An 18,824-nucleotide genomic window follows, 5' to 3' on the forward strand; every position below is an offset into this window, starting at 1 on the left:
GATCGGCTTGAAACATTGACAAATTCATTAAAAATTGTTCATCGAATCGACCTCGTGGCTAGATTTTTCAATTTCTATGCCAAAATTTGTTTATGACAAATTTGTTTCTGAAACTGACGATTTCAGACTTTCCAATTAGCTGTACCTCCTCCTACCCTTAATAAGTTTCAATATTATTGCGTGAAATTAAAAGGAATCTTATCCTATTTTCTTCGAAGGGTGTTTTTTTTTTCACAACCGTCCGCGTTATCTGTAAACGAATTTTCTCCAAACTGTGCGGCAAAATCTATTTCGCAGTCCCTTTAAAAAAGAAACTTTGCTGCATCGCCGTTTAAATACACGAGTCTCTTACTTATTGTATCCCGTTTTTGTTTTTTTTTCAGTTTTCATGAAAACGCAACACATCAAACGTATACGCGGTATATATTACGTGTAATAAATTTTTCTCTGCTTTCTTTTCGCCCCACATGATGTGGTAAAATCATAAATTTGAATAAAAAAAGAAATCCAACAAAACGACTGTGAAAGTACTCGAAAATACGGAACGAACGCCTCGGCTCACAGCGTATAATGTAAATACCCGCGTCTCTGTATGCGTGTACATTTTACATGGAACCTCTGTGTACGTTCCGTGTACCGAAAGTACGTGCGAAGAGAGAGAGAGCGAGAGATAAGACGAGGTCCAGGGATGCTGCTCAGGTCGCTCTCGGAGGTCCGGACAGGTTCCCTCGCCGAGTGTAAGGAGGAGGGCCCCGCATTCCTGGTTCTCAACCTTCTCCGGCCGATTAAAGCTGAGATATAGATTCTCCAGGTTTTCCCTCTACGGCGTCCAGGAATCCCTGGAAACTCGTCTCTCTTTTCTCAGGGCAGGGTACAATCCGCTCTCGACGATCATCCGCGATGAGAACACCCGCGATCCTTATTCCCGATCTCTTTTATTCTTGCGCACCGCGCTATGCAGACGACGTTGGCTTACATAAGAAGAAACCGATGTAACCCATTATTTTCTTCTTCTTTTACCAGCGCGCACTCGCCTCGCCTGCTCGCCTACGTTCTTGATTTTTAAATTAGGAACTAAACACTTCGGGAGGTCAATTCCCGATTCGCACTCATTGTCGGTATACGAATGCAATATAGATATATATATATTAGGACGGTTCGGAAAAGGTCTTTTTTTTTTTTTTTTTTAACTAGATTTCGCTTTTCTCCGAGACGCTTGTGAAAAATTGAAAAATTTTTACCACCGTTTCAACGACATTGAAATATCGAAGCAAAAAAACAGGCCATGTTTAGGAATTTCAAAATTGAATCATCCTTAAATCCTTTGGTGACTATGTTTCTTTGTTTCTTTTTTTTTTTTTTTTTGTCTTTTTTCCGCGACGAAACAAAAATTTTTCGTAAAACCTGAGATGCGTGCGATTTTTTTTCAGTATCGAGAAATCTTCGTTGAAACACGAAGCAAAGACAAATTTTTTGTCCTAATTTCAAGCGTTAAAAATTATAATATATTATATCGTTTTTTTTTTTCTTTCTTTTCCTTTTTTTTTTTCTTTCACTTATTCCGCTTCGCCAATTTTTTTTTCGTACATTATAATATACGTGTATATGTATATAGAACACTTGAATACAACTCGCAACTCGGTCAAGTCTTCGTCTCTTGAACCCCGAGCTTCGTCTCCCCCATTTTGAATGTGTATAATTTTTTTTTTTTTTTTATTCCCTCCTTGGCTCAACTTTTGCGAAGCGTGTTTATCGAAGGGTGAACGAATCGCGCGTTCTATACACGTATACTTTACGACACGCGTGATAGGAGAAGCCTGCGCGAAACCCAAACCCCTCTGTTGGTGACTCATTTTTTGAAGAGGGAGAAAGAGAGAGAGAGAGAGAGAGAGAGAGAGAAGGAGAATTTTACACCGCTTGCATATGTTACTAGAACCTTTTTCCCCCTTTTCGGCCCCATAACGTGAACCCAGGGGGTTGGTGGTTGTTCGGTTTCATGGCGCCACCGTTCGCCACATGTTGCTCAGTACGTTCGATGCTTTTGTAGGTGAGCTCCGATAAATGCATAATGCTCGTGCACTGTCAGAAAGAGAAGGAAAAAAAAAACTACAACGCTGTCTCAGACACGCGAGTTTATCTTAGGCGCTCGAATACTACAGAGTTATAAAAATTTGGTGGCAGATTTTTGTTTGTACGAATCAATGAATCGTTTATACGCCATGCATGAAAAGAAACACAAAATACGAATTAGAAACATCTGAAATACAGTAAATTATAATGAGGTAAAAGAAATGTATATTTCGAAAATTTAACCACTTCAAAATCACTACGATATTGCGAGATAGTAACTTTTTTCTTCCCCCAACGTTTCGTCACCCAAACGTTACCAACTTCAGCCTCGTGAATGTTTGCAGTACGAGACGTCAAGCCTTTCGAACCGCAAAGTGATTTCTCTTTCCTTTAATTTTCTTTCTCGTTTTTTTCCCCCTCCCTCTTATTGCGGTCTTTTTTTGAAAAAGGTTCTTTATTTTTCTTCAACAAGGAACGATAACGCAATGTTTACACTCACGAGACGTCTGTTAATCTCTCTTTCTCTCTTTCTCTCCCTCTATTCATCCACCGCGTTTTTTTATCCCCGTCTTCGAGTTCACCAAGAATTTTCTCATCATCATCCTCACCGCGGCTGTGGCGACATATCTCACAGGTTTGTGTAATGCTGTTTAATAAGCTGACTGAGGCAGATTAGTATCTCAACACGTGGTCACCCCGCTTCACGTTGAAACGTTTTACAGCAAGGGTACGTGTAATACGGCACGGTGCTTCGTTTTTTTTTTTTTTTTTTTTTTTTTTTTTTTTTTTTTTTTTTTCCACTTTTTGGGCCAGTAAAATACCGCATATTATGAGGAGGCTGAAGTTGGTAACGTTGAAACAAAAATTATTAAATTTCGATCGTAAAATAGCAGTTTATGCGTGTTGTAAAAAAAAAAAAAAAAAAAAAAATTGAAGCTACGGTGTGGAAAGGGAAAAGGGAGAGTAAAAGTACCACACAAGTAACTGTAAAATTTTGGAAAAAAAAATATTTGAGAAATTATTTCTACGAATCCTGTTCCCGCTATAAGGGTTGGGATAAAGCGATGCCATGCGACACGTGATATTTATTTCTATAAAGGGCCCAAAGCCTGAAATAACTTAGACAGAGGCTCAGCTTCTGCTGCTGCTGCTGCTGCTGCTGTCTAAAGGCGTAGTCAAATTACGACACGTGCATTTTTTCCTCTTCCTTTTCTTTTTCTTTTTTTTTTTTTTTTTTTTTTTTTTTATTTATCGTATACTCTTATTGTTATTGCACTTTACGTCGTGTGTATATATTTAAAGAGATTTCTTAGCGGGTGGTGCAGTCTTCGGACTGCGTGTTGTATCAACGTTAATGCCGAGGGATATTGGAGAGAGAGAGTAGAAGAGGGGACAGATATATATAATAAAAATTAAAAATTAAAAATTAAAAAATTATATATATAATTAAAGGCACCATTAAAAATAAAGGTACATTTTTCTCTCCCTCGTTTCTTTCTTTCTTCCTTGCTTTACACACCAGTTTCATCATCCGCGTCGATCTTACAAAGAATACGTAATAAAGTCTTGAACGAACGACGAAAAATTCCCGCAACTCTCTCACGTTCGTATTGTTAAATAATAAATCGTGCCAGTGATTTGCCGTATTTTCTTTTTTTATATGTCGAAAGAGACGTTGAATTTCGATGAAAATTAAGAAATGAAATAGAAAATTGTTTGGGATTGTTGCTGTTGTTGGTGTTGTTCTTTTTATTTTCTTCGCAGAATTTATCTTCGCACAAATCGTTACAACGCGATATCTGCGTCAATTAGCCGTTGATCACGTAATCTTTGATCGTATCCGGTGATTATGGACGTTAATAGCAAACACCGATGTATAACTAATGTGTTCGGATATTATTCAAATTCCACGTCTTCCGGCTCGTCTCTGTTAGATACATTAATTTAATCGATTACTGAAATCCGTGAGAAGATAGAGATTCTGATTTATGATCGATTATTATACAGAGAAGTGGAGAGAGGAGGAAGCGCAAAGCAAAGAAGGAAGAAGAAAACGGATGAAATTAAACGGCCACATCTCAAATATTTATTATACCCACGTTATGGGGAAAAGCTGGAATTTTCATGGAATTTTTAATTCGGCAATGGAAAAAACTGTGAATATAAGTTTTCCTATCATGGGAACTAGAAATGATTTTTTTGGGGTAACGAGTTTACTTTTTTTCCTCGAGAAAACAAATTTGCTCAACGCTGACTATTTTTGCAAGTTACATTTTTCTTTTTAGCAACTTACTAGAACTTGGAGAAAATTTCAGGGAAAACTAGATCTTAGGTAATGGAAAATGTGGAAATGGCATGGAATTTTTTTTTTTCCCAAAAAAAATTTGTGGCCACCCTGTAAATAGTTACAGAGAAAATATTTAAGGAGGTGACAATTATTGAAAGTGGTGTTTAAATCGACTATGAAAAAGACATCAAAAAAAAGAAAAAAAGAGAGACGAAACTATTTTTCGCCAAAAGTATTCGCGGTGAGAAAATGTTAAAACTGTGTAATCGTCGGGTTTCTCTTTCCACTTGGACGAGGCAATCAAAATTAGCCCGTCGGTGTTTGAGCGTGAATAGTATCGGTTTATTGCTTCAAACTTTTAGTATAAACAAGTTAATATAAACCTGACAATTTCGCCCAGATGATATTCTTGACATCGAATTTTTTTTCCAAAAATTTGTGGCCACGCGAGATTTGGCCCTCGCAGATTCGGTTACGATTACAATCGTACGGTTACATCAGTGTGTGTTATACGTGTATGCATTTGTGCTTTGAGTATAATAATACGCAAGGGAACATCGCATGCGTGCACGAAAGTGCGAAACGCGATCCTTCTCGCTAACCCGGTTGTTCCTTGGACACCGGATATCCCCCCGTTGTTTGTCGTTAAAAAATCGTGTTATGTACAAAAATATGTACAATATAGAGCTCCAAGATATTCTCGTAAAATTGACTCTACTCATCCTGTACCATTAAACGCGATGGTAAAAAGAAGGATGTTTTATTCAAATTCGTGGGTAATTTGAATGTGACGATTTATTTGTTTATTTATTTTTTTTTTTTTTTTTTTATCGAGTTCTAAATTTTATCATTATTTCAAATTTTTCGCCAACTTTCGAACGGAGCACAACATACACGGTAATATGTATCGTGTATTATATTTATACTCTGTAAACTTGGGTATTTTGATTTCACTTTTCTCTCTCTCTCTCTCTCTCTCTCTAGAAAAGTGTATGTATTTTTTGATCAGGATTTTCCAGTTTGTATTCCGATTGAAAATTCTCTGTAATTTTAAAATAGGCTGAAGTTAGTAACTTGTTAAAATAACGAAAACTTTCTTCGACTCTCTAACGGTTGCAATTTACAAAATATGAGAGTTTTTTTTTTTTGTGTTAGTGTGTAGATTAATTTAAGACAATCCCAAATTTGCGAGAAGTAAAGAATGTTTTTTCCCTAAATATTTATTGTTGCAGTAACGTTATTATCTTGTCAATACTTATTTTCCTAAAAATTTATATAGTAATGTATAATAATCACTGCTGGGAGAAAATGCTTAAAAACAGTTCCATTTAAAATGACAAATGGATAATACGCATTTAAAATCAAATCATTTCAAATATCATACCGAGAAAAATTTAATTCGTTAGAGTAACTAGAAAAATTGAGCAAAACAGGTATCGTTAAAAAAACTGTTTGAATATTGTTAGAATTACGAAATACGAGGTACGCCTAACAATTTTGCGCTATCTTCGATCCTTTTTTGGTTGTTGCAACGCAAAATCAGTTTCTGAGGATTACTTTACTTTTTTAGTTAAACAAGGCTTTAACGTCAATTTATCGTTGCGCAGGCGTTAAATTTTCGTAACATTTGCAAGAAAATCTAGCAACAGCGATCGTGATGATAAAGAATAGCAACGGATGCCAGACTTTCCGGTAACAGCTAGAAAACTAATTTCCATTTTCTACCTAGGACTATATTTTTCGATTATGGTAAAAAATGAAAATAGTTAATGACCGAGCGGTAACCGGAACGAAAAATTTCTCTCACGAGTGTACCCAGCAATAATGGTACATCCATACATCCATACATATCCTAAAATCGACAATCTTGATTCATATAATACACGAGAAGCGATGATCGGCATCATCCCTCCATAACTTCGTGTATTTCCGTCTTTCTACTTCGGTGATGTTCGTAGCGCCGACCCATGGTGCCCCATGCCAAGGGGCCCAGCCCTCCTTCCCCCCCCCATACACACGCACAACGCACACACTAATTGTCGTTCCCCCCTCCTCTTCCTCCTCCTCTTCGCTCTCTCTCTCTCTCTCTCGTGTTTTTCCCCCTCGAAAGCTCCCCCCTCCCCCTACCGACGTCCATCTCATCCCTGCTTGTTCCACGGGAGTCAGAAGCGTTGGTCCTGACCGACCGTGTCGGATCCCTTACGATTAGTCAGAAGTTGGCCGTCGACTGGATCGGACTCGAGATGAAGTCAACGAGTATTTCGTTGTTCCGTTGTTGTTGTTTTTGTTGTTATTGTTGTTTTTATTGTTGTTGTTAAGGCCGACCGCGACTTTACGATGTACTCTGCGCTCTTACCGATGCTTTTAAAGAAATCGATGGACTAGCGAAAAAAAAAAACACAAAAATAAAAAAAAAGAAACAAACACCAAGGACATGGATGGATTGATTAAATCGCGAGAATCGTACGAATGAATCGTATATGTATATATGTGTATATATATATATTTGCACGATAATTATTAACAAAGTTAATAATACACGTGTGTTGCATGTAAACCTACGAATAATACCAAATGGAAACTAGATCTTTGTGTGACGTTGAGACCTGTTTCTTACACCGTGTGTAATAAATAATAATAATAATAATAATAATAATAAATTAAGGACGAGGAAATTTATCGGTATAAATTTTAAAGATTCACGATAATAATTGAAATATGAATAAAACCATCAGCTGCAGCAGCATCGGCTGTAGCAGCTACGATTGTCGTTGCGGTTCGATTTGTAAAAGCAACGAGATAAATAATAATAATGGCCAGTTATATTAGGGGAACGAAAAAATTATCCGCAACGCAAAATTATAATTGCGGTGTGGCGATAAGGTTTTCGGTTGTGTCGTGCTTTTTTTCCCCCTTCAAATTTATCCACTATAATATTGCGCCGTTCGTGTTGTGATATTTGACGATAACGGTAAGAATATTATAATCGAAATACGTAGTATGGATTATTGTAAGAATTCGATGATTGCGCGTATAAAGCGTGACGCGAAAGTGAAGAGCATGAGTTAATTGAAAAATCAATAATCTATGCGAATATTTTCATATTAATCGATTAATTACACCGACCGTGTGTTTAAGCGATTTTGATCATACGAACGGGTTGTACAAATTTCGGGATAGAACGTATTTAATATATATAAATATAAATAAATATACATGTATAAAGGAAGAGAGAAAGTAGAATAGAGCCGAAGATTTTCGCTAAATGATAATAAACTGATCAAATTGTTTAAAATTAACTGATTAAAGAACGGAAAATGGATTTACTACCGAGTGGAATGATGGTGCCGGCTAAGAGCGTGGATCTGGCTTCCTATCACTCGACGTTTTACTCGCCACCCCCAACCGAGGCGTAAGTCAACCGCATTATACATATTCTCTCTCTCTCTCTGTTTTAATGCTACTCTTCTTCTTCTTTATCGCCAATTCTATGATTATCCAATTTAACATTCACTTGGGAATTCCTTGTAACACATATGCACGAACAAGTTGTAGTTGTAGAAATTTTCAAGTGAATAAATAAGTGACAGCTACGTTGGAATATGCGTTGAGCATGAAATAACTAAGAAGATAAAAAAAAAAAAGAAAATAAAAAGAAAATTGAAGGAATATGTAGTTATAGAAAAATTAAGCATCACTTTGAAATTCTTCAAAGTATCTCCGAGGAAGAAAGAAAGATAGAAAAGATCTATATATATATACGTATCAATCATCAGCGCACCTCTAATTCATCAATTCTCTTAACTTATTATAATTAGCGCTATTCTATAATCAAATAATAAATATGAGTAAAAAGACGAAAATCTTGTACAGAATTATAAGGGAAAAAGTAGTTGATTCGAAAAGCGCCACCCGGTAGACGCACCGTTAGATGTACACAAACTTATACCCACTGATACGTATATAAAGGTAGGGACGCTGGGCGAGGAGGTTATCCGAGGTGTATTGTAGGGAGGGACCCTTCCTTTCCTTTTCGAGCCCGACGAGACAGCGGTCGAGAGGCGTTTTACCCTCGCGTTGGTCCCTCGGCTTGGTAGCAGACGGCAGTAACTCCGCGCTCTTTGCACGAAAGGCCGTTTATTTACAGCCTTACGAACTTGCAGGCATCGCCGCGACCCGTGATGCTTTGTATCTATCTATATATCTCTCCCTCTGTCTCTCTCTCTCTCGCTCTCCGTCTCTTTCCCTGTATACCGTAATACAATTTATACTTCGCCGGGGGTTTTAAACCCCAAAGGAAATGAAAGGCGGAAGGAAGAAGGATCTTCACCGGCCTTGTCCTTTGCCAGGAAAAATCCACACAGTTTTAAATATTACGCCGAGGAATTTTAGGTTGGATTATGGTGTACTCAAGACGGCGCGAAGAGAATTACGGACGAGAAAGATCCTTCCGCGAAGTACGGATCCTTCAGTTTTACTTTTACCTAACTATGCGTTCGCACTCGCATATTCTTCTTCGCCGCCTCCTCTGGAAGCCTCGAAAACAATTAAATACCGCGTACTGTATACTTCAATAGCTTCTATGTGTTGATAGTTTATTTACTGCAGGTGCGCACAGGCTAAACTGGATCGAATATTTGTTTATTTGTTTATATCTTTCTCATTTAAAAAAGTATAGATATATATATACAAGCAGTAATGATAATAATGATAATAAAACTCACGACGACGCAGTTCGGTAATTTTTTTAGAGTTTCAGAAATATGACTAGTAATCGACACCGGCAGTAAGGAATTGAGAGTGTGTAATAAATTGATAAATTTTTTTTTCTTCTTATCGATCTGTCAATACGATATGTAATGACAATAATTGAAAAAAATTATGGCAAGATTACGGAAGAATCACTGTTGTTTTATAAAATTCGTTATTCGTTCCGTGTATAATTAGAGTGTTGAAGGATATTTTTTTTTCTGTTTGTTCTTATGACTTTGTAAATCGGAATCGTCGAGAGCATCGTTTCTTGACATCATCGTCCGATAGACAAACCGAAAAGCTGAGTACTTACGTAGTATCTGTACGTATTACATATACATACATATGTAGACAATGTATGTATAATATAACATTCCGAGATTTACATATTCCCACAGTACTTGAGAGAGAGAATTTTCATCTTATCGTAATTAAATGTAATACGTGTTTGTATATCATTTCGTTTCTGGCCAACGGGTATTAATAGTTACAGGCACAGTTTAATGGTATCGTGATACTGGACTATAAATTGTATCTACGTATACATAATATACCTTATGCGCATGCGTGAACTGACGGTAATGAATACACAAATTGATGAATCGATTGATCTATCACTAATTGTTTTTACCGTATGTTATTTTTGATGTATTACAACTGTTGCGCGAGATGTTTATAATCAAATTAGCAAATCACAGTGCATACCGTATTTAAAGATTATAGTTTTGTACACGCGGTTTTTTATTTGATTGGTTATTTATAACGTAACGTTTGATCATTATTCAATATCGAAAAAAAATAAATAAATAAAAAGTCGACTATAAGATATAAAATAAGAGTAAAAGCGATAAGAGAATAGTTATAGAGATACTTTTTCGTATATTTACAATACGTGTAATAATTCAGATGAGAGTTTATGTATATTAGAATTGAATTAAGTGTACAGGTATATGCATTCAAGATTAATTGACTAACAAATTAATTTTTAAATTTTCGTTTTCTATTTCTCATTTATTTATCTATTTATTTATTTCTATCCTAATTATACGGCAAACAGTCGATTGACTTTTCGTTTAAATTAAGCAATCGTTTCGCGAAAACAGGTATAACGTAATTATGATGATAGAGAAAGAATTAGCGTGAAGAATTGCCGGAGAACGGCAGACAAGTTTATTATATACCTACCGTAGCAGACCGATAAAAAAGCCGACCTTGCGCGAGGGAAGAAACGCCGTGAGATTAATCGATCGATCACGGTGTAAAAAAAAAAAAATAAAAAAAAAAACGGCTCAAGTTTAGAAAGAAATAGAGATAATTAAACCGTGCGCAAAGTTTTTTCAAAATTCCAATCACGTGACGAATCCTAAGAGGTAAAAAGAAGATTCTGGCGCTTCTGATTGCATTTGTTTCATTTTCAAATCAGATAACGACCTATTCTAATTTGCGCGGCAAATTTTGAAAATCGAATGTTTCTTTTGTTCTTTCCGACAAGTGAACAAGTTTATTAGGATGTAGAAATTAATCTGGGGGAGTGAAAAATGTGCGTAAAAAATAGAAAACACAAAATGAATAAAAAAAAAATTTCCCTTTTATTAGAAGAGCTTTTAAAAGCTTGGAGAGGAGAGGAGGAGAGTCGAGAGTCAGAGATCGAGTTGGAGTTTGGCGGGAGAGGAGGGAGGAGGCCGGTCGTTTTACATGCGTGTGCTCTTGACTGCGGTCAAACAGAGATTTGAAAAAGTACGTTACAGGATGCGAGAGGAGACTCTTTCTCCCGCTCTCGCGGCCTCTAAACACCAGCTCTCTTTGGACGCAACTCGACCACCACCACGCAAGTCCTCTCATACCCGTATGCTAATCGGTTTCGTTAGAATTGTCGTTAAATCTGTGAAAAAGTTAGGCGAACGTAACCGCGAGGAGGAAAACTGGGAGGATCGAGAATAGCGCGCGTTGAATTTCACCGGATTCGGTATTATTACAGACTACACGTGTGAAGTTAGATTGGGATTTTGACTCTGTTCTCAGGAGAAATAAACTCGGTTTTATAGAAAAATAGGTACTGCAGATTTCGAGAAGAAAAGAAAATTCTAATAGAAACTTATTGTAAATTTTTTTTTTTTTTTTTTTACGGAAAATCGCGGGCTGTTGTTTTTAAATTGATAGTCCGATAGTAAGTTTTGAATAAATGAATGTGAAAAAAAATTGTCATTAATCAGTGGTATGTTTTTTGAAAGGGTTATGAATGGAACCGATTTTCAGGCTGCGGTAATGAAAAGGTCCAAAAGATGAGATGTAATTACAACGAGATGCGAAACAAACCAACGTCTGACCCTTACCATTTTTTATTTTGGTCAAAATTTTTTCTGCAATTTTTCCAACTCTTAAACCGTACCCAGAATTATTTTCAAAATTTTTATTCGACTGGTCGATTGTCTACAAATATTTAGAGCTATTTTGAGAGCAAACTTTTTTCAAATTCTCAAGAACTGTGTTTTATTTTTCAAACATTTCGAGATGGGCCGATTTTTTTTACTTTATTGTCAGCACTTTTAATGTTTTTGATCAACTAAAGCATTATTTAAACGGTCTGAAATTTTTGAAATATTCTAAAAATTGCTATTTTTCACTTGAAAGATTTCTACACCAGTTTCATTATAAAATTGATTACAAAAAAAAAATGAAAAATTGAATGTGACAAAAAAATATACAAAAATCGCTCTATAATGAAACCGGTTTAGAAATATTCTAAATGAAAAATAGAAGTTTTGAGAATTTTTTAAAAATTTTGATACCGCTCAAACAACGTTTTAGTTGTCCAAAAACAAAATAAAAGTGTTGGGAAAGACAATTGAAATAAAATCGTTGCATAAAATACAGTTTCTGATAATTTTTTGAGAATTTGGAAAAAGGTCCTTGTCAAAATTACTTTAAACATTTATAAGTAACCCGAGCAGTTGAATAAAAAATGTGAAAAAAATGTAGGGTATTGTTTTCAGATTTGGGAAAATTGGAAATCAAAATTTTGAACATCAGAAGTAACGAGGGTCCCCTTATATATATATATATATTATCACTTTCAAATATTACATCGCAACAGGAATGTCACTCCGAGTAAAACAATTAAATGATTAACAGATAACGCAAAACAACGTCCGAGCTGAAACAATTACCGCAGTTACGATAACTGCAATCTGTGCAGTTCGTCCTCTGATTGCGTCCAGCTGCTTGGGAGAAGGAAAAAGAAAAAAGAAAGATAAAGAAGTTAAAAAAAATAAATAAAATAAAAACTCGGAGTAAGAGGGAAAGACACAATGGCCAAAGCCGCTCCCCTGAAAATTTTATGAATTGTAATTTCAGCAAGGGGTTGCACCTCGAAGACGGTCCTGGGACCCCGGGTCTTTTTCTTCCCTCCTCTCCTCTCCTCTCCTCGTGTTCTCCACGCATGTCTGAACAGGGGTTGGTTGGTTGGTTCGCCGGTTTGTCGGCACCGAGCTCTGCGAGTCTCGACTCGCCTCTCATTGCCCGCATCTGCTCCTTTATTTCTCTTTTACACCCGAGGTAGGGAAACACTCCCGAAAAGCACGCGGGGGAAAGCGAGCTTTTATTAATACGAGTCGCGCGTTTCGCGGCTATCTTTGAGTTTACGTAGAGGGTGGGGGTTGAGAAGATCCGATGTCGAATTTTTTAAGAAACGAAAACTTGGCTTGTGGTTTTTAAGAAACGTAGATATTCGAGGAAAATAGAGGGGTTGGAATGTGGAACGACAAAATTTAGAATCGTACACAGATTTTAGATTTTGACGTTTTATGTTTTGAGCCTTCGATATTATTCGACTTTCTGTGATTTTCAAAATCTTCCACGTACTTCAGGGTGGCCACTGATCAGGGAATTCTGAAAAACCTGGAACTGTCGTAGAATTTAATGAAATTCTGTAATAGTCGGGGAAACGTCGGCGGTTTTTGCGAAAAGTCAGAGAATCGTTTGCCATACGCTTTCTCTTCGTACGAACACGTCCCGCAATTTTTTTTAAGCTTCAGATAAATCAGATGGGATACAATTTTTCTTTACCACCGGCGGAAGGTTCTCTTCAAACTTTGAACACTCCTAAATATTACCTTACAAACGATTTTGCGCATCGACTAGACGGGACAATCCGACCCGAGCGACGGTTCGTACTTTCGTAAAACAAAAAGCAAAAAAAATTATACGAAATATACGTATATTTCTATCAATTTCCTGCAACCAATTTGTCCGAAGCGGTAAGGGAAAATTATGAGACTCTTGTCTGAAAAGCCTGTAAAAAGTCGGGGAATTTCACGACGGAGGTTTAGTAGTAATATGTTGTACATACACAGACAATGCAATGCTTCGTCCGGAAGTCTTGAATTTCATTGAACCGTAATGTCGAAACTATACACATAATATCGTATAAAACCGCGTTCGATTTGCGACGTGGTCGATTTTATTCGGAGATTAAACCGATCGGAATAACGAAAATCATCGGTCAATGATCGTCATTTTACCTTTGTTTAATGGTATATTTTATACACGCACGTGGTTCCAAACGCGCGTAGATTGTACACGACTCTGTACATCTGCGATATGTAATATTCATTGATTCGTTTATTTATTTATTTATTTATTTATTTATTTATTTATTTATTTATTTATTTATTTATCCATCGTACGTACTTGTTACATACCCGACGATCATATCGCGACTCCCACCCACCGTCGCAACACGGCAAATGTCGAATATGTAGAAATTCATACGCTCTGTTATATATTACATCTCTCAGGGTCAAGACTCGACATCTCTGCCTCGGCGTGAATGTACGTGTAAAGCCTACGTATTTATTACAACTAAACATTGTTGTACGCATGAGGAATTGAAGATAAAATTATCTTGGAAATTTTTATCGCTGTTACAAACGGAGTTGAAAGAAGAGAACGAAAAAGGAAACAAACGAACAACAAAAAAAAAAAAAAAGAAACAAGATTCATTTTTTCTACTCAGGCGCGCGCGCGTGTGAAATGCAAAACTTTGAATCAATTCGTCTACACAAATATTTATTATTTTAACAGTTCTGTACAATCACTGTGGTATCGTTACAAAAGTGTAGAAGAAACAAATGAAAAATTGCTTTTTCGTCAATATTTCCAACGATTCGAGTTAATTTTTTCTCGCGCCAATCAATGAAACGAGAGAGACAAAAGTGAAGTTTTTACAGAACTTCTTCTTCTTCTTCTTCTTCAAAAAAAAACAACAAACGACAAATATCGAAGTAGACGATGAATTTTTTCGTCGATGCTATTCGCGAGCGAATTCGTACAGAAGCGCAAATAGATCCCCCCTCTCTCTCTCTCTCTCTCTCCGTCTCGAAAAAGAAGAAGTGGAAGAAGCGAATGGAAATTCAACACCGTGTGAAAAGGGGCCTTGTGGGACTTCTGGGGGTTTTGCGGGTGGACGACAGACTTTTGGTAGGGGAGGATTGGATGGATGGATGGATGGATGGATGGATGGATGGATGGAGGGGGAGGGCTGCAAATTGGATCCTAATTTCGCCCCCCTCCCCCCTCTCCGCCCTATACCTTTTAATTTCCCTCTATAATACGCCACCCCGTCCACATCGCCTGGATCCTCGATCCTCGATCCGAATTCCCACGGGGGAGGTGGGGAGGGGAGAAATTAAAGATTCACGCAGGCTGCTGCGACACACTTGTCATGGGAACGCGAGCACCCTTATTCCGTGCACAGAAAAAGAGAGAGAGAGAGAGAGAGAGACACAGACGTAACATACCTGGGAATACACCATACGCTACGTAACAACAACACGCGCTGTGCTCCGGCTTCAAGGGACGAGGGGATTCCCTTTCCTCGCCTTTTCCATCAAGGGTCGGTCGCCTTGCTTGTTTCTGTTCTGCTCGGTTTAATACTCCAGTATGAGAATACATTGGTCCGAACCCCCTCGCCCCCGTAAACCCTCTCCCACCATCCCCGACGACCCTTCGTTACACACCGAGGTTCAGGTGCGACTCGCGAATCGTCATTGATATCGTTTAATAGTGTAAAATTTTATCAAGTTTTTAGCCAATTTCCCGGACAAGATGCGTGAAATTGCAACATCGGATTGAGAGATATTTTCAAACTACTAAAAACACGTTGTTTTTAACCGTACACTGTGGGAAAAACATTTTAACAACCGAACGTAATATCCGAGCGAGTCGTTTTTTTTTTTTTTCTTTTTCAATTTTCACGTTCAATTTGTCACATCGATACGCGACTTTTAATTTTTAACTTTTTACTCTTACTCGGCAATAGATTGAGGAACGGTTGAATCAATCGAAAAATTTTAGTGAACTTTTTTTGCGTTTCTAATTGCGATGTCGTACGTATATTTAATATATTTCTTTTTATCGTTACACGGTACCGACGATAAATCTTTGTGGCAAATTTTCACCTACGGTTATAATCGGAAAAATTTATCACCGGTTGCAATAGCGAGAGAAAAACTTTGAACGACGATATAATTAATATATTTCATCGATTTTAATATTTTTAGCCGCATAAATAAATATATAATACAAAGTTTGAACAGTGTTTCAAATTTCCCCGAGTTTGTTATACATTTTTTCACGGGTATTTACCTGCATCGACACATCCTTGCATCACGATTGCCAGGGTAAAAATAGCCCGTCCTTCTCCTTCTTCCTTCTCCGTACCTTTTACCTTCGATCGTGTAAACCCGCTTACTGTAAGGGCAGGTGGTGACCAGATGTCTCTCATCTACGTACGTACGTGTGATGCGCGACCGAGGGAATATATATGCCCACATATGGGGCATTCCGTGCCAACTCGACTCCCTTTCGCTTCATTCTTTTTTTTTCTTTTTTTTTACTTTTATTCCAACACTTTCGAGCAAATCGATACCTTGCATTTTTTATTTTATCTATAAATTTGCTAAAATTTCGCTTCGGGAGGCACAGACAGATTATTATTTAGAAATTTGATAAGTCGAGGCACGAGTCGGCTAAATTTTTTTGCGAATCTTTGAAACTTGAAAGGCGAACGTTGTTCTCTAATGTAAGCATATACCTAGTATGGTTAAGACGGGCAAATGTTTGTACGCAGTTGACAAAGTTCACGGTCCTTGTTAAACGATAGCTCGGGTTCGTAACTCGTGAGGTTAAATAATTGTTACGTAGTTCGTTAGAATTGCGGCGCGTTGTGACGCGATTGGACATTTTTTTTTTTTTTTTATTTTTTTTAATTTTTTCTTCAAATCATGACTGGCGGTGAATTCCTTCCCACGGTCTGCGATCCTCTGATACATACGTATATTCGTGTATCACTTACACTTACAGTTTTGCCGAAAACATTCCAAGGAATTTTTTTTTTTTTTTTTCTTCAGAATATCGAAATTATTGACTTTTTTTTAACTTACTTTAATTTTTCAAACTACAATTTAAGATCGACAAGTTATCGTCCCGCGTCTTTTTTTATGCTCCAGTTTTTCGCCCCACGTTTTATAAACGACTCTGCGAGTTGCCTTCTTACAGCGATTAGGGTTTGAGTTCTTTTGTCACGTTCGTAGTTAAATGAAACGCCGAAAGTGTTTCCTAATCTTTCATCGTTGCTCGTTGAAATATTACAAGGCTGTAATAAGCCCTGCGGTGGGCGTTTCTCTTTAATCAAAGCTCGGAAAAGCTGGCCCTGCGATTCTCTCTCGAGTCACATGTGATATACATTTTTTATTCTTTCTCATTTTATTTTTTTTTTTTTTTATCTTTCATCATTTAATACAGTGTATTACAAAGCTACTGTCCACGAGATACGAGTGATGCACTTTATTATTATTATTATTGTTGTTGTTGTTGTTGTTATTATATAACACACGACACGTTTATAAAATTATTTCCTTCGAAATGTCAAAACAACGTAATACCCCCCCCCCCCCCCCCCCCCCCCCCCCTCCTTAATATCGCGATTATTCTTGTGAATATAATTGTGCAATAATTGTTGAAATTATTTTTCTAAAATCGCATGTTACACGAGGAATGTGTATGTAATAAACGAGTATCGCACGCATATAAAAATTCCACCTGTGCGGCGTGACGCGAAGTAACGACGCGAATGAACGTGGGTATTTTTATAGTATAATAATACATAAACAGCAAGCAACGACGCGCGATGATGCAGGAGATTCGGTTACGTTACGTTACGTTACGTTTCGCTGCGAGCGTACAACGTAGGCGTACAAGGTATTTTAATAGCATAGCATATAAGCGAATTGCATATATATATATATATATGTACAAGAATAGTAACTATGAATCACGCTGCGTGTTGCAACCTTAACGGATAAATGAATGAACGGAGTGTGACTTTTTTTTTTTTTCTTTCTCTCTTTCGTCATTTTATTTTCGATTTTTCTCTATTTTATTTTTATTTTTGCTCTCAACTCTCTCACTCTCAGTTCATTCATTCACCTGTGTCCACGTATGTAATATACGGGTAAACGATCCGTCGAAGAAGAAGAAGAAGAAGTGACGCGTTTTAAGTTAAAAGCATCAAGTGTGTGTATATATATATATATATATACATACAAGCAGCGGTATTTTTTTCCTCATTGATGAAGAAAGATTAACGGGGATAAATTTGTTTTTTTTTTTTTTTTTTTTTTTTTTAAAGAGCAAATGCATCGGAGGTTTTATACAACGGCACGTGACGAGTCGCGTTATGCCGTGTAATACGATACGAAAAGGTTTGTGTGCTCCTATTCTATCCTATCTCCTGTCCTCTCGCGTAGCCGGGAAATGAGAAAAAAAAAAAAAAAAAGAAAAGAAAGAAAGAATGAATGAAAAAAAAAAGATACATATTAAGAGGGAAAGTGATCGGAAGAAAGATGCCGCCCAGTTCTATTCTTCTTCTTTTATTCCTCTTCTTTATCCATCCGACTGATTGCGACAGGAGTTTTGGGCTGTCCTGGTTAGTTTTTTTTTCGGAAACTCGAATAGCCGCGGTTAGTTGTTCACCGCGTGAATGCGGCTTTTGAATCAACGACGTTCACGATCGAGCAACTATCGGTGAAATTTTATGTTGAGGGAAAAAGTTACAAACTCAAACAATAATAATAATGACAATAACAATAATAATAAAAGAAATCAAAGACTGATAACGAATTCGGTACAAACATCCGCGTTCTTTGTTTATTCATTTTTATTCTCTCTCACTTTTCTTTTTTCAATTTTTCACGTACGCGATTTGAGAGGACGAGAAGGAAAAACGTGAAAAAGCAAAAAAAAAAAAAAGAAAGAAAAATTCTCGCGAGTTCCTTGCCCTCATTATCATTCTTCCGTTTCTTCCTTTCTTCCTTCTGTCCCCGCTTATCCGGCTATTCGCGGATTTACATACACGTCCGTGTATATAACATATTTAAAATTAAACTCTACGATATCTCCAAGGTCCGATCGTCGCTCTCGTGAATTTTGAAATTATCCAATGAATTACAAGGAGTTACCTTCCTTCCGCGGCGTCTCGTAAATTATTATTTTTTTTTTTTTATTTTCCTAATTCCCCCCTCCCATTATAATTCCTCTTCGTCTTCCTCGTCGTCCTCTTCACCCTCTTCATATACTTATAACTATGTATATGCATCCTCGATTCCGGCAGCTGTTGCCGATCGCGAGTTGTAAAGAGGCGCGTGCCCTCGTCGTC

General features: G+C 37.1%; 1 protein-coding gene across 3 annotated transcripts in view; it reads left to right on the top strand.

Moving 5' to 3' along the window:
• The window catches only part of LOC124305468 (myb protein), a 45,732-nt gene that overhangs the window by 3,430 nt on the left and 23,478 nt on the right, over positions 1-18,824 (top strand). Inside the window, exons 1-2 of one of the 3 annotated variants that reach the window (XM_046764964.1) lie at positions 6,629-7,328; positions 7,667-7,769. The exons of 1 other annotated variant lie outside the window; for it this stretch is intronic. In XM_046764964.1, coding sequence (XP_046620920.1) covers positions 7,675-7,769 — 95 coding nt within the window. In that variant the 5' untranslated portion in view covers positions 6,629-7,328; positions 7,667-7,674. Of the gene's footprint in view, positions 1-6,628; positions 7,329-7,666; positions 7,770-18,824 lie in introns of those variants that run through there. One more of the 3 variants, XM_046764963.1, reaches the window with a different exon arrangement.

Source organism: Neodiprion virginianus, chromosome 5 (assembly GCF_021901495.1).
Source record: "Neodiprion virginianus isolate iyNeoVirg1 chromosome 5, iyNeoVirg1.1, whole genome shotgun sequence".
NCBI classification, from domain to species: Eukaryota; Metazoa; Arthropoda; class Insecta; order Hymenoptera; family Diprionidae; genus Neodiprion; species Neodiprion virginianus.